The sequence below is a fragment of the Hemitrygon akajei genome, chromosome 5 (genome assembly GCF_048418815.1).
Source record: "Hemitrygon akajei chromosome 5, sHemAka1.3, whole genome shotgun sequence".
NCBI classification, from domain to species: Eukaryota; Metazoa; Chordata; class Chondrichthyes; order Myliobatiformes; family Dasyatidae; genus Hemitrygon; species Hemitrygon akajei.
Window position 1 is genome coordinate 81,461,573 of NC_133128.1, and position 17,342 is coordinate 81,478,914.

Here is a 17,342-nt window from a genome sequence, read left to right on the forward strand (position 1 = left end):
AGGTTTCTCACACAAAACACTGCCACTCCTACCCAGTCCTCCCCACCAACACTGCCGGTTGCACTCAGCCATCTCCTAAAACTTGACCAGTTCTCTCCTACTCCCTAAACATGAAATGCAACTCCTTCCTGTCCCGACTTCCACCCCCACTCCTCCTGATCCCCAGCTATCCGTGGAGTTAAAACTCCTTCGTTCCCGAACGACCAGGCCTGATTGGGCATGTGTTCCTCAGCTTGTCCTCAAGGAAAGGAGGGCTGCCTCTCAGCAGAGAAAAGCACCGAACAACCATTGGTATGTGTGCCATTTTAATGGGACTGTGTATTCAGACTCTTCTTTTGCCTCATTGGTTTTGTGGATATTGGTGTCAGAAGCAAAGCCAGCAATAATTGGACAGCCCATGATTGTTCCATTTTGATACCGCTTAGTGTTAGAAGTCACAGAGCAGTTTGAACCAAATCTAAAATCTCCACTTTTCTAGACCAGCTGACACAGTACTGGTGATTTAACAAGAGAGCAATGTTTCCAATTGTGTCTCTCTGATGTTGTTTACTGGTCTTGAACTTCCTCAAGAGTCCTTTTATCCATTCAAGATGGCCCATTCTTAGGGTGTGGGTGTTGCCAGCTATCGAGCAGAATTCAGGAATTGCCCCCGTGGGACTGGAAAGTTGCTGGTGTCACACTTAAGAAGAAAAGCTTGGAAATTGTAGGTCAGATAGTCAAATGCTTGTTGAGGGGAATTTATTCAAACATAGTACTAGCGACAAAGTGAACTCGCTTTTGTAGAACTGTTAGCTGCTCAGAGCCAACCAGAATGAGTCTTAAAAGCTAGATCATGTTTAATGAACCTTGCAGAATCTCTTGAATATATTACCCATACAGGTAACTTAACACATATCAAATGGGTATAATATATGGACTCTCGCATTGTGTTTGATAACTCATGCAAAGAAATAGCAGCAATGTTTAGCAGGCTTGGATTTGGAGGAATCATTTTAACATGGACAGTGGATATACTGGAAGGGAGGAGACAAAGAACAGGACTATTGCTTAACACTTGAATTGGCAGGAGGTAATGACTAGCTTCTTCCAGAATTGTTCCACACTCAGCTCGACTGTGTCATTTAAACCATGGCTGTGTTCAGCCTCAGACTGAATTACTTGCCCTCACCTGGCAAATAATCAATCATTCTCAGTTCGTTGACTGGAGAAAAAAGTCCAGAATTCTACTAACCCATGCTTGAAGGAATGTTTTCTGATGTTGATCATCTTTGAGCAACTTTGCTCGAAACTTTCAACTTTAGGCCACATTATGGCATCAGTTCACCTCAACCAGAGGCAAGTTGAAGTCCTACCCATATCCTGTTAGTCAAACACTTATAGTATTAATGTACAATCAATATACATTGAATGCACACTGCACTCATCAGAAAGACGAATCTTTTACTTAATCCTTCAGTTCTAATCCTGAAAAGTAAAGAAATAGATAACAGCTGACTAAACTGTTCTGAAGCAAATCAAAAGTAATTCATGGGATCTGTTAGAAAAAGGATGTGGTTGAGAAAGAATTCATCCTCGGTACAGCTCCAAGAATAGAATAAGCAGAGAGATGATGCCCAGAGGCAACCAAGCTTATAGACTACTTTAGCAAATTGGATCTGTTATAAACAATAATAAACTGAATTCAAAGAGGTTTCATTCACTCAAGTAAAAGAAATGCTTTTCTCTCAGCGAGAAAGCGTCTTATTGAACCACCAGCACACTGCTGAGCAAGTTACCAGACAGCATTCCTGCAGTCCCCGTGGGAAGACAATATTGCAAAATAGTTCAAATACCAGTTTGTGGCTTTGTTCGATTAAAATGCAACTGGATCCAACCTGTGCTCGTGTTGAACTTTCTGCATATGGAACAAAAGTAGGGGGCTTTGAACAAAGCTGTAATTTTTTACTCTGATACGCAAAAGATGTTGGGCCATCTCTTGTACTCCCCTGTTAAACAGCTTACTAATCAAATAGTACTAATTGTGGAAAGTACAACACAATCTCATCCAGAAGATTTCTCTTTGTCATCAGAATGAAAACAGCTGTACTTTTAATATAGAACACATCTATGCTGAGCCCTGTTCTTGAATACTGGTGCTTGATGCATCGAATCTCTCAAATCATCCAGCCTACAGTCCTCAGTAAAGTCTATTCACTTTTGTACCTCTGTCATGCCTCCACATACTCTAGTCTTAGTCTGAATCCCACACCAGGGAATTCCCCCTTGCCACCCAAAGTGAGAGTTAGCCCTGTGCTCTGAATCCTCAGATGATGTACCTCTGTCTGTGACTCTGAGTGAAGCACAACTGGGCAGATTATCCTCTTCTCTTCCCTTTAGCGTGACCTGCTCTTCATCCCAGAACACCTAAACCACTTTTGTCTATATCACAAGTGACTCGCAGAAATGAGATATCCCGTCCTTGGGAGACCAGGAAGCCGTCCAGTCTCATTGTGAAGGGCCAATAGAGGAGACAATAATCAAGGCAACGTCAAGGAGAAAAGTCCAAAGGCCATTGATGTAGTCTACAAGGCTTTCAATAATTCACACTTGACCTAGTGATTGAACATGCCATCAAACTTGTCTCCTACCACATGCAGATACTCCTGACTGAAACACATTCCCCGTTCCTCACATATTGACAGCCCCTATCAATCTGGACAGAGTCCCAGCACTCAAACGTTGCCCTATTGCCCTTACACTCTGACCACAGTCCCACTCCTCACCATCTATACCTACTGCAGGCTGTTCAACCTTGGCAGGTACTGGGTCAGCCACATTATCAAAGATTCACTAATGCACTTCCTTCTCCCTTATGGCACCCCTAGCACACTATTGGCAACAAATTGGTTAGGGATGACTGGAGAAGGGAATAATGTTATCTATAGGGAGATTTGGTGGCCGTTGGAGAACACTGGGGTGCACGGAGTATCGGTGTGCAGAGATGAGAGGTGTCAGCACCTGCCATGATCTCCCTGATGCAATGGTGAAGAATATTGCTGTTGTTGCTTCACTGGCATGGAGGTGTAGAACATGGCGCTCACTATGGTGAAGAATATTGCTGTTGTTGCTTCACTGGCATGGAGGTGTAGAACATGGCGCTCACTATGGTGAAGAATATTGCTGCTGTTGCTTCACTGGCATGGAGGTGTAGAACATGGCGCTCACTATGGTGAAGAATATTGCTGTTGTTGCTTCACTGGCATAGAGGTGTAGAACATGGCGCTCACTATGGTGAAGAATATTGCTGTTGTTGCTTCACTGGCATAGAGGTGTAGAACATGGCGCTCACTATGGTGAAGAATATTGCTGCTGTTGCTTCACTGGCATGGAGGTGTAGAACATGGCGCTCACTATGGTGAAGAATATTGCTGTTGTTGCTTCACTGGCATGGAGGTGTAGAACATGGCGCTCACTATGGTGAAGAATATTGCTGTTGTTGCTTCACTGGCATGGAGGTGTAGAACATGGCACTCACTATGGTGAAGAATATTGCTGCTGTTGCTTTCAACAGCCAGGAGCTGCTTGGAGGTGTACAACATGAGGCTCACTGCTACCTTCCATGCAAAGCAAAGGTGGTCCTATTCTGTGGGATGCGGTTGTTCTGCAGGATGTAAAATATTTCTCTGAATACTTCCTTGGAAAAAAGATGTTCTCAGGCATTGTTCCTTGTTGAATGCACTTGAAAAAATTCCGTATGAGATTTTTTTGAAAGAGAGTCGAAGGATTTGTGTAGGAGAACAGCGCTGAGGTAAAACATCTGCCATCATCTTACTGACTCATGGAGCAGACTTGAGAGGCTGAATGATCTCTGCCTGCTGCCACTTCTGATTCTGTACAGCATTTGGGGATTGATCCTCCTGTCAAGAGTACTCATTTCACAAACTTTTAGCCCTCATACTCCTAGTTACTGGCACTGCTGGCCCTCTGCTCAATCTCTCCAGAGTACTGAAAGTCATGAGGATCAGTTGCTAATCCTGGGCCTTGCTTTTTGACTAGATCTGAAAGGTGAGGGCATAATCCACTCTCCTGCCACGCCAGTCCCTGCACACTCCTGAAGCTGTGGCTGGTTTTTGGCTCTGAAAGCTCAGCACTGATTCTGCAGGCTATTGATGTTCCCTTTAAATCGTGTGGCAATCATCTTGCTGCTAAGTGCGATATTCCCCATTCATACTTAACACATGTTCTTGGATTTGATGGCAAAGTCCAATCTCACTAAGTCACCTGAGATCCCAAGGGAGCAGCGTGGTCCGATCTGGAAGCGGGAGCTTCACTTTAGGACGGGATTCTGATTAGGTTTCTGCCTGCCTGCTCTGAATCCTCAGCTGCATCACCAGCCCTACCAATGTGGAGATCAATGATACAGGCAGACATCAAAGGGCTGCCTTCAGAGCAAACCAGACAGCTACTGATTGCTCAGGGGCTGAACAAGAATAGAAGGTCATTAGGTGGAGGTTATTGTAGGGTCACAGTGGAAGAGAGACTGCAGGAATATATATATTAGGGCATCAGATCTGCAAAAATCTACCACGGATAAAATATGAATGCCAAAGACTGGTAGCACTGCAAATATACTGATGTACAAATACCATGTATGGAAGTTACCTATAAAAGGTGCTGCTGTATTTGGAAATTGATGCATATACAGGCTTATACAAGTTTGAGAGCATTATGTTATTATACAGAGAAGGTACAATCTATAAAGCTGCTCTGCTGAAAGATTGGCATTTATTCAGCTATGGAACTTCCTGCCAGCATGGGCCACTGACATATGCAATAAATACAAACATTTTTGCAGATGCAAGGAGGTCATCTCATTCTTATTTGCACGGTAGCAGAGCTGTGGAAATATAAATGTTGTGATCCATTGACAGTCTGCAAGGAAGAACAAGTTGTGCCCTCAAAACCAGCAGAAGTTGCAGTCTGGGCCCCATGTTCACTCATCTGTCAAAAACTGAATGTGTCTGAATCCAGTGGATTTGTTTTATTGGGACACATCGGTACCAGTAGATTTTGGCCCAATTATGCGTCCACTACAGTTAACTGAAGTTTCATGGAATTGGTAAAAAGTAATAAAAGAGCCAAACTACCATTTCACTGAGTCACAAATTATGTACTTGAATGGAACAAATTGGAATACGATTAACACTACACTACTATAAAACTGTAGATTAGTTCCTAATAGTTATCAATGGAGTGTACACTGCCAAGTTCTTTAGATTGCCAGTAAACAAACAAGACCAGTGCAGACACCTAGTGACTGCCTCTTATAATGCTTTCAATGATTACATCCTCCATATCTTCATTTTCATTGTAACATTCAAGATGATTGTTGGTACCTTCTAATTCTTCATAGTTCCTCCTAACTTGTTAAAGGAGTAAAGTCATTTCCTTTTCATTCCCGGCTGTTCCTGGTATCTCCAAGCCTAAATGTTTGAAACTGCAGTGACCAAAACAGTTTTGAATTGTCTTTCTGCTTATTTCTCGCCAAATATCAGTGAAAATAATCACTGCTTTTTGAACACAATCACACATAAGTGACGCTGTTTAAAAACTGTTTGCTCTAAGCACAGTGTGGTGTCTAACGGCCACACAAGTGCGTGCGACTGACTTGGTTAGAAACGAGTCCTGATGAAAGGTCTCAGCCTGAAACTTTGACTGTTTACACTTTTCTATAGATGCTGCCCAGCCTGCTGAGTTCCTCCAGCATTGTGTGTGTGTTCCTTGGATTTCCATCACCTGCAGATTTTCTCGTTTCTAGCCAGAAACTGTTCGGCAACAGTCTCCTAACCCAATTACGCAGCACAGTGTCCCAAATAAACAAAGGGAATCCCAGCAATTTTCTCAATTAATTTTTGTTCTTTAAGAGTTGTCCCAAATAAGTAAGTGGCTGCCTCGATTAGCCGATGGCCAAATTAAATGTAATCCACTGTATCACTGACACTCAAAAATATTTAAAATCAATGAAATAATTAAAATATGTATTGCTTTTTAATAGTTTTTGTAAGTGAATTAAAACAACACTAATGAATGATTTTAACAAAATTAAAGCAATTCAGAAACTCACCTTTGACCCTTGCAGCCATTCTTCTCCATTCAAATGGATATAGAAAGTGTTCTCATATCAGATCTACCCTGATAGCTCAGCTTCTCTGGCGCAGCTCCCCCGCGTGATCGCTGGGAGACTGCGACCACACACCACCTGTGGCATTGTTATGCAGTCGGAAGAAGATCTGGCTGAGAACTGTTGGTGTTCCCTGTAAATTCCTGGGCAAAGTTATTTGAGAGAAGATTTAGCAAGTATGAGTAAGGCCCAGTGCAGTCAGTAACAATAAAGGGGAAACCGGGTGCAATTGTACTCGAGTGAGATTAAAGAGGGAGAATAACTAACATAAAGAACAAGCAATTAAAGTGCACTCAGTCATAAATTCTCTGTGAACACAGTGCTTTACAGGTGAAACAAAGTCCATGAAATTGAATAATTCAGCCAAACATTTGCAAAGTGAGCAATTTGGATGTTCAGGGTATGGTCATCTGCTTATGGAGAAAGACTGCCTTCATCAGTGGGTGGAAAAATCCTTACAGTAACACAGGTCAATAGTACCACAAGTAGGCCACCCTGATCCTCCCTGCCTGCTGCCCTTTCGTCCAATATGATCATGACTGATTTCCCAGGGCCCTCAACTCCTCTTTTGTGCCAGTTCCATGCAACATTCCATTTCCCGATCTTTAGATGTCCCCTCTTCTTTAAACACCCCCATGATCTAGAACTGGTGACCTCTGCACTTATGAGCTCCAGAATTCCCAAACTGTACCAAAATAAATGGTTGTGCAACTCAGTCTTAAGTGATAGGTGCCTTATGTCCCTTTGCTCAGGATTCTCCTTCCGTGTAAACATCCACCCACCTTGCCCTGCCTCCCTACGGTGATACGTCTCACTACAAATACTCTCTCATTCTTCAGAATTCCAGAGAATGCAAATCCAACTTCCTTCACCACTCATGAAAGGGCAAATCCTCCCATCTCAGGTGTCAGCCTAGTATTCATTTCAGGTCGATCATCCTGCCATGTCTGGGAAGTTCTGGTGGGCAGTGTGCAGACTGCCAGCAAGGGTTACAGAATCTGCGCCACGTAGAATGTGTTTCAACTCTTGCAACGTGATGAAGTGTTGTTGTCTTGTTAAGCATTCTGACTGGCTGGCAACCGCTGTCTGGGTTGATTTGATCATTTGTCCTTCCCTTCGTGTTGATGTTATCCCAGCTGTGCCTCACTATCAAGCCTTGCTGCTGCTGCAGGCAGCCAGCAGAGTTTTTACAGGATGAATAGGCTCACATTGGCCCGGCAGGGTCAGAAGCTGGAGAGGGACGGGCTCCTGCCAAGCAGAGGGATTGCCTCACCACCGGCTCAATTCAGCAACTGTTCCAGCTTTCACAGAAAGCTGTGGAAGAGCTGGCCAGTTCCACCATTCGTCAATGCTTCCTTTGCAACTATCCAACATCCATTACACTCCTGAAAGTTGCTCTTCTAACATTATTAGAGCAGTCCCTTAAGTACAAAACAATTTCACTGTATCCGTCGATATTTCCTCTTTTCAATCTGGATCTTATGCAAATTGTCACAAAGCTGTGGTTACAGATGCCAGGATAGGACATGCCTGAGGTGGGAGGGGGCAAAGAGGGCCCTCGGGAGCATGGCATCCCCACATCCCTCCACCAATTATAATAATCAGGCATTCAATATGTTGGCATAATTTTCATTTGTTTAATGTGCATTCCAAACGTTATTTAAATTGCTGCAAAATTCCTGATGCAATGGAAGCTTTCCTCCCACTGTTACCAATTACATCTAAACAGTTCTTAGCAACACACACAAAATGCTGGAGGAACACAACAGGTCAGGTAGCATCTATGGAGAGGAATACATAGTCAATGTTTCAGTCTGGGACCCTTCTTCTGGGCTGAGAAAGAAGGGGGAAGATGCCAGGTTAAAAAAGGTTGAGGAGGGGAAAGAGGCTAGCTGGAAGGTGATAAGTGAAGCCCGGTGGGTGAGAGAGGTCAACGGCTGGAGAAGAAGGTATCTGATAGGAGAGGACAGTGGACCATAGGAGAAAAGATAGGAGGGGATCCAGGGGAAGTAATAGGCAGGTGAGAAGAAGTGAAAGGTCAGAGTGGGGAATAGATGAAGGGGGAGGAAATTTGTTCACCGAAAGGAGAAATCGATAATATAAAATGTTGCTCCTCCACCCTGAGCATGGATCGGCACATCAGAACAAAATGGGAATTGGAATTAGATGCTTATCCACCAGGAAGTCCTGCTTGTGGTAGATGGTGTGGAGGTGATTGATGAAGCAGTCCCCCAATTTATGACCGGTCTTACCAATGTAGTGGAGGCCGCATTGGGAGTACCAGACACAATAGACAACCCCGGCAGCTTCGCTGTCTGCTCGCCTGGAAGGCTGTTTGGGGCCCTGAATGGGTGTGAGGGAGCAGGTTATGGGCAAGTATTGCACTTAGGCCACAGTGTCTAGAGTGGGATTAATGGGGAGGGATGAAAGGTCGAGGGAATCCCTGAGGGAAGCGGCTGAGGGGGTGATAAAGATATGTTTAGTGTGAGGATCTCTTTGGAGATGGCAGAGGCTGCAGAGAATGATGTGTTGAATGTTGAGGCTGAGATGGTAGGTAAGGACAACTGGAACTCTATCACTGTTATGGAGGCGGGGAGATATGGACAGTGCAGATGTACAAGAAATGAAGGAGATACAGGTGGGGTAGCATCAACGATAGAGGGAGGGAAACCCTGTGCTTTAAAGAAGGAGGATATCTCTGACATCCTGGAATGGAAAGCCACGTGCTGGGAACAGATGGGGTGGAGGCAAAGGAACTGAGAAAAGAGAGTAGCATTTTTACAGGAGATAGAGTGGGAGGAGGTATAGTCGAGATAGCCATGGGAATCAGTAGTTTTATAGAAGATGTCGGTTAACAGTTTGTCTCCAAAAGTGGAGACAGAGAGATCAAGAAAGAGGAGGGACGTGTCAGAGATCTGCCAAGTGAATTAATGGGCAGGGTGGAAGTTGGAGGCAAAGTTGGTAAAATTGACAGGCTTAGCATGGGTGCAGGAAGCAGCAGCAATGCAGTTGTCAATGTAATGAAAGAAGAGTTGGGCAGTATAAGCGGGGAAGGTTTGAACGTAGACTGTGCTACATAGCTGATGAAGAGGTAGCCATATGCTGGGCTCAGGTGAGTGCCCATGGCTGGCTACCCCTCGAGTTTGGAGAAAGTAGGAGGAACCAAAGGAAAACTTGATCAGGCTGAGGGCCAGTTCTGCCAGACGTAGGAGGGTGGTGGAAGGGGGTTCCTTTGTCAAGAAAGAAGCAGAGGGCTTTGAGGCCTTCTTGATGGGAGATAGGAGTGTATAGGGACTGAGCATCCATGGTGAAGATGAAGCGGTCAGGGAATTGAAAGTTACTGAGGAGAATGGGGCATGAGAAGTGTCAGGGATCTGGGTGGAAGGGGCTGAGCCAAGGGGGAATAGAATAGATTCGAGATATGAAGACACGAATTCAGTGGGGCAGGACCAGGCAGAGACAATAGCCCTACCCGGACAGTCCGGTTTGTGGATCTGGAGTAGGAGGTGGAAGTGAGCAGTGCAGGGTGAGGGAACTTTGAGTTTGGAGGCAGGGGTTGGGAGTTATCTAGAGCGGATGAAGTCAGTGAGAACGTCACTTCTTAATTTTGAATGATCAAGTGCCTCCTCAGTCAGCTATTCATGTTGTCTTCGTACTGTAACAAGTGAGGAATGTATAACTTCCTTCACCATGTGCACACATTAGTCACTAGGTTACATTATTAGATACCTGTACACCTGCTCGTTAATGCAAATATCTAATCGTCCAATCGTTTGGCAGCAACTCAGTGCATAAAAGCATGCAGTTGTGGTCAAGCGGTTCAGTTGTTGTTCAGACCAAACATGATAATGGCGAAGAAATGCGATTTAATTGACTTTGACTGTCGGGGTACCAGACGGGATGGTTTGAGTATCTCAAAAACTGCAGATCTCCTGGGACTCTCACGCACAACAGTCTCTAGAGTTTACAGAGAACGGTGCCAAGAACAAAACAACATCCAGTGAGTGGCAGTTGTGTGAGTGAAAATGCCTTGTTAATGAGAGAGGTCCGAGGAGAATGGCCAGACACGTTCAAACTGACAGCAAGGTGACAGTAACTCTTACAGCTCTGTGTTACAGTAGTGGTGTGCAGAAGAACGTCTCTGAACACACACATGGGCTACAACAGCAGAGGGCCATGAATGATAAGTCAGTGGCCATTTTATTGAAGTATTACAGGGGGTATTTATTAAAGTGGCCACTGAGTATATGTCTGTGAGTGACTTATAGAAATTTGTCTGTTCATGTCTTTGTTTGTATCTGTTCATGTGTGTGGCCATGTGCCTGTGTTCCTGTTTGTACCTGTGTGACGGAATATGCCTTTATTTATTTGTATGTCTGTGTGTGGCTGGTCCTGTACATGGCCTCCTTTCCCTGGGTTCTGCTCTTTTTGACCCACTGTCCCCAATGGCACCCAACTTGCTGAAAGTCTCCGGTATTTCCTGTTTTGGTTTCAATAATTCTTTTGTTAGCTTTGTTGAAATTGGCTGTCTTCCCTGTCTATAACTGATACTGGGAAGGCCAAGAGGATTGACAGCCCAGGTCTGTCCCATGTTGGTCAGTGGGTAGCAGCTTTGCTAATACCAGCACACTCGGTCAATACATGTCAGCTTTACCAGTAGGCGTGATCCAATGAATATTGTCATCCCTCTGACTGGAGTCTGAAATCTGTATATTATATTCAGTCTTTAAACATCCAAGGGACTTGGGGTTAAGGCCAAGTGGACAATAAAATAAAACTTGACAATTTAGCTTTGATTTTTCTTTTTATCTTTGTCTGAAGTGAATGTAAGATTATCTTAGTTCCTCCAGACTCCTTTCCGCATTCGGTCCCTTCAGTTCTTTTACATAATTGATAGTAGCATCTGTGTTACCGGTCCAGAGAACGTGCATTCAGATTGTGCGGGGCTGGCGCAGGAATGAGAACACTGATTTTAAAAGCAAGCTCATCTCAATAAAAGTGAGCATGACACTGTTAAGCCGACATTAAAATCCAAACTGGTTCAGCCAGTCCTTAAGCTACCTTGGCTCTAGACTTGGTACCACCTGAAACAGATTCAGTCTTAGTGTGGGTCAGAAGCAAGATTCACCATAAAATGCTTGAAATGCTCAGCAGATCCAAGAAGAGAGAAACAGATTTGATGCTTTAGACCAATCAAATCATCTCTGATAAAAGGTCATAAGTTTATTGGTTCGCAGAGAAAGATGGCGAGGATCTCATGGCCAGTCTTGCTCTTTGCTTTTCATGTTTCCAGTTCTCCCTGAAGAGCTTTGGGGTGCTGCACCATCAGGGATAAACTGCTTCCTTTTGAAATGAGTTTTTATCACGGAGCTGTAGCTATAATTCTAGCTCCCCACACACTCTCCCCCTGCTGCCGGTAAGAAAGGGACATAATTGAGACAAAATTCCTGACCACACGCCACCCAGCAGCTGACCCGGTTGAAGTACTTTTTTTTAAGGATTATATGGGTCAGCACAACATGGAGGGCTGAAGGGCCTGTACTGTGCTGTAGTGTTCTATGGTTCTAAGACTAGCTGGGCTCCAGCCTAATTCTGCACCTATATCTTATGGTCTTATTGCACTGACCAGTGCTGTATCTGAGATGTTACTGATGGGATGTGACACCTGACCTAGATACAAATGATCATCCAACACAAATGTGCAGAGGGATTCTGTGTACTCTTCTGGCTGATGTTGATCATTTACCATTATCTGATTATTTATTTCATTGCTTTTCCTGGCTTGCTCCTGAATGGAAAGTGGCTGTTACATTAACACATGTTACAACAGGGCTGGCATTTCCACAGCATTTGCAAATTTACCCTTGTTCTTTCTAATCTGTGACTTTGGTGCCCAAAAGCCAAAATCCTTAATTTCACATGCAGGGCATCTAGACTTCTGGAACATGATGTGCGTATAAAATAGTTAAATAAGTAGTGCAGATTTTTTATATAAAAGGTAGTGAGGTAATGTTCATGGGTTCAATGTCCATTCAGAAATCTGGTGGCGGAGGGGAAGAAGCTGTTCCTGAATGCACCTTCAGACTCCTGTACCTCCTCCCTGATGGTGGCAATGGGAATAGGGTGTTTCCTGGGTGATGGGAGTCTTTAGTGATGGAGGCACCTTTTTGAGACATTGCTCTTCAAAGATAAGATGGATACTACGGAGGGTAGTGCCCATTATGGAGCTGACTGAGACATACTAACATTAAAGTTCTAAGTTTAAAGCAGCTTATTATCAGATATATGCAAGGACTTTTTGACATCAGTCAGCTTCTGGTGGATTATTTACACTCAGCATGGAAGCTCAATAAGCAATTAGATGCATGGCTTGATATGTTGCACGTGTGAAGGTGCTCGAGGGATGAAGGGAACTCACCGGCTCTAGTTCAGATTTGATCGTGATTTTGTTGCAACCACTTAAGAGAGGGCAGACAGGGCCTAAGTTTAATCTCATCTGAGGACCGTCACCCTCAGCTGTGAACAAGAACCACACAAGAAGTAATGGATTTGTTTTCCCAGAAGCTGTCCATACTGTTGATCGTGATGGGGATCATGTCATTGATGAGGTCTTTGGAAATAGGGCACGGGCAACACATTTTCTGTCATTCATGAATTTTGCTTCTCACAGAGCTATAGAATCTTGCAATGTGGAAACAGACCCTATGACACAACTCATCCATGTCATGTGTGTTGTCCAGAGAGCCCACATTTGACCCATAGCCCCTATTTACCTAGATGGCTTTCAGACGTTACTAATGTGCCTGACTCAACTAATACTTCTTGCAGCTCATTCCAAGATGCTCATTCCCTATTCTGTTTTGAAATTTGCTCCAACAGCCAGAATAGTTTCGCTTTTCAAGCGGCAGTCACACAACCAGCAGGTATTACTGCGGTGGGCTTCTTGTGAGGTCATTATCGCTTTGTTACTGAAGGCACAAGAGACTGCAGATGCTAGAATCTGGAGAAACAAACAATCTGCTGGAGGAACTCAGCGGGTCGAGAGACTGCAGATGCTAGAATCTGGAGAAACAAACAATCTGCTGGAGGAACTCAGCGGGTCGAGCAGCATTTGTGGGAGAAAAGGAATTGTCAACACTTCAATTTCAAGTTTCAGTTTAATTGTCATTCAAATATACACATGAATTCAGCCAAAACAAAACAGTATTTCTCTGGGGCCAAGGTGCAAAAAACAAAGCCCACGGTAACACAGAGCACATACAGCACATATAATTACAGAAAAACAGTTACAAAATAAAAATTAAAATTAGAATAACGTTACGCAAGTCCCTGAGCATCATGGCCTGTAGGTTGATTCTGCAAGAACAAGCACGCCACAGTTCCTCGTATTGCACAGTGCAGCCACAGAGGAAGGCAATCCAGTTTGTCTCCCATTGAGCAAGCACTGGAGGGCAGCAGCCTCCGACCAGCTGGCATCAAGCTGCAACAGGCAAATCCGGGACATGAACGAGGGCCTGGTCCACACCATAACTGAGGCTACGCAGCTCCCCCGCCATCGATCTTTCCAATGAACCAATGAATCAGACTCACTGTATTATATATTACCAATGTCCAACAGGGTCTTGCAATCACAACAAAAATGTCCAGGATAATTACCTACACAGTCCATTAGATTGTGCCCTGCGGACAGCCTCTGATGCTTTTATTATCCAGGGAAGACCTGTAACTGGATAATTTTGCTCCATGTCATGTCAAAGACATTCCTTCTTTTCTTTCCAATTCCTCTCTCTCTACAACTTAAAACACTCTGGACACAGTACAACCCTTGGAACTACCAACCCACACATGGGACCTTTCCGATTTTAATGAAGGGTCAGTCCTGCTTCTCTCCCCATCTATGCCATCTGACTTGCTGAGTATTTTCTGTTGTGTTCAGTCAAACCTGGTTTTTCTGCATTTAACTAGGAACTGTTTTTAAGACCTGTGAGGTTGAGAATGTCGCCACTAATGAATTTAGTGAGTTCCACTTGTGTTTATGTCTCCAGGGAATCTTACACCAAATATAAGGAATAAAATTCCCACTTAATAATGTGGTAGTGAATTCCTTAACAGGCAATAAGATGCTTGGAAATTTACATAAAAACCACTTTGGTTAATTCTCAACAGCACGTGTTACTATTGACAGAGTTGTGTGATTGATTTTCTACTGTGCACGGAGTTACGTTCTGTCTAACATGAGAGCTGTCTAATGGACTGATCCAGTAATACCCAGAGTAATCCAGTAATGAGATCTGAATCATCCTCGGAATGCACTTGGGGAAAATGTATCAAAGCATGCCATAAAATTATTAGCATTCCTGCGAAAATACACCAATATTTCCTGTGCTAGTAAAAAATAAAAGCTCTACCTTTCACCTCTAGCGCTTCCCAATAGGCAAAACAAAAAGGCAGTTCAACTCTTCTTTCCGATGTAAGACCCTGTCTGTACCTCACAGGGCATTAAGTTCTGCTGGAGCATCCTACAAAAAGATTTAGGGCAAGGAGCAGATTGAATTCATCCATCTTTAACTTTGCAGTGTGCAAAGGATCGCAGGCGTCGACTGTGTCGCCAGTGAAGTTTGATGCCATGAAGGCACAGAGGTTCATTTAGTTGAACTGCTGCCCCACGGCACCAGTGATTCGGATTCAAACTTAACCTCGAGTGCTGTCTATATGGAGTTTGCACCTTCATCCTGTGATCACATGGGTTTCCTCTTAAAGTTCTGATTTCCTCTCAAGTCCTAAGGATGCGGTTAATTGCCCACTCTGAATTGCCCCTGGTGTGTGGCCAAATTGTTGAAAACGTAGGTGGAATAGGTTACAGGGCATGGGATAGATGGGATTGCTGTGAGTTGACATTGAGTCAATGGGTCAAATTGACTCTTTCCATGTCGTAGGAAAACAAGGAAATATAACCTCTGGTGCAACTTCCAGAACAGCAAGCCCATTATAAATGAAGCTACCCAGCAGAGTCACAGTTTCAAATGTTCAAATCTTCTTTGCAATGTCTTTGTAGTTTTCATTTTCAACTTGACAGTCAAATTCCTGACACCTGTAACTGCATTGCATTTCTTCCTCCAACAGCAAAGTCTGGAGACCAACCTGGCCAGTCTAATCAAGAGGAATAATGAGCTGGAAACGCTGATGGGTAGACTGATCCAGACTTGTCAGCATGTAGAGGTGAGTTCCTTCTGCAATAACGTCCAGGAGTAAGTGGGTGAAGTGGGGCTCTTAGTAAAGTCTGCATTGACGGAACTTCAAAGCATGCATATTACTACTATTGCATGCACTATATCACAAGGAATTAATAGCTTTGTATTTTCATAATGATGGAGGCAAACAAATATTTTAAGCTTTTTAGAATTCCACAAGGGAGTATGAAGCAAGCGGGATATGTCAGGTTCACATTTTTTAACAAATATTAAAGAGTTGGCTTAGAGTTATCACAATTGGTAATTTCTTCTCATTTATGTTCAGTTAGTTTGTGATGCTTATTACCAAACAAATATGGTACATTTTCCACATGATTAAACTGGAAAGGGTGCAATAAAAGTTTAAGAGGACATTACAAGTTCTTTTGGTTACCGAGACTGGATAAGCTGAGACATTTTTCCTTGGAGCAAAGGGTGACGGGTGACCTTGTAGATCTTATGAAATCATGAGAGGCAGAGATAGGGTGAAGAATCACAGTCTATTCACCAGGTTGGGTGGGGGCAGAATGCATGTGGGAAAAAACTAGAGGGGATTGGTTTAAAGTGAGCATTAAAGGTTTAAATGGGACCGGGGGGGGATCATTTTCACTCAGGTGTAGTGTGCACTTATAGAACAAGCTCCCAGAGGAAGTGGCAGAGGTGGGTATGGTTGTGTATTTAATATTTCAATAATATTTGAATAACTTTGTGTACATTGGTTGATTACATGTCCTTGTTTGTTTAAATAATTAATTATGGGTTATATGTAAAATACGCTAATTGCATACGACATCACACTACTATGTGTTATGTACACACCTCGCTTAAAAGTAAATGCGAACTAGACGCATATTCTCGGACTCAGTAACTTTCCTTGAATTAATTTAATGTTTAGAAGTTACAAAACGTAACATTAGCAATGAGGTATTATTTAAAGCAAACACTGAGATATCTACCAACTTGTTAAAGTGGAGCAAGACGATCATACTAAAAAAAATACTACCAGGATCAGTCAAATTTAAAAGAACCAGCCCAGCACATGGAGAGATGGTTGAGTTTAAGACAAAAGCAGCCGGCACATGTTCTTCAGAAGGGAAGACATTATCAAGTTATTTTAAAGAAAACTCAGAAAACAGAAGAACTCAGGGTTCATAAAGAGTGAGTACTGTGTGATAATAATCATTAAAAAAGTGGAAATAGCCGGCTACATCAAAAAGATTGTTGAGTTTGATTACACAGTGGGCAATTGGCACATGTATGCTGAACTATTGAAACAGTATTTTGAAGCAAATGTAATAATCAACGAGAAGTGAGTGCTAATTTTGCTAAGTACATTGGGTTTAAATGCGTTCAGTTTGCTTTGAGGTTTGAGGCTCCAGCCAAACCACCAGAAATGAGCTTTGCTGCTTTTGTAAAAGTGATACAGGAACACTTAGAACCAAAGTGTTCCGTGGTTGCAGAACACTTTAGGTTTCATAAATGGAATCAAGAAGGGAGAGTCCATTTCAGCGCATATGGCTGAATTGAAGAGGTTGGCCGAGCATTGTCAGTTCAGTGATGGGCTTAATAATGATACGCTGAGAGATTGTTTAATTTGTGGAATCTTATAAGAAAGCATTCGAAAACATCTCCTAACTGAAGCACAACTTACATTTAAAAATAGTTGAAATATCAGTGGCCACAGCAGACAGAGAAGTAGTTGAGTTGCAGTCAGAAATGAAAGCTAGTATGTTTAAAATTGCAATGTCTGAACAGAAACTGGCCTGGCTGAACAAATTGTGGCAAGGCCTCACATTCACCAGACCAATATGGGTCTGTCAAGATTTGTGGTGATTCTAAGGTTACTACCAATCCAGTACTGGAAATAAATTAATACTCTCTGCTAGGAGAGTGGATATCCTTGCAAACCTTTCTAGAGGAAAACATTTTTCATCAAAGTGGACTAAGCTGAG

The 17,342-nt window shown here is 43.2% G+C and overlaps 1 protein-coding gene across 2 annotated transcripts in view; it reads left to right on the forward strand.

Annotated features, from left to right (window-relative positions):
* Positions 1 to 17,342, forward strand: part of LOC140727914 (E3 ubiquitin-protein ligase Midline-1) — a 389,541-nt gene that overhangs the window by 303,331 nt on the left and 68,868 nt on the right. For both annotated transcript variants that reach the window (XM_073045882.1, XM_073045881.1), the window contains exon 3: positions 15,284 to 15,379. In XM_073045882.1, coding sequence (XP_072901983.1) covers positions 15,284 to 15,379 — 96 coding nt within the window. The remainder of the gene's footprint in view (positions 1 to 15,283; positions 15,380 to 17,342) is intronic.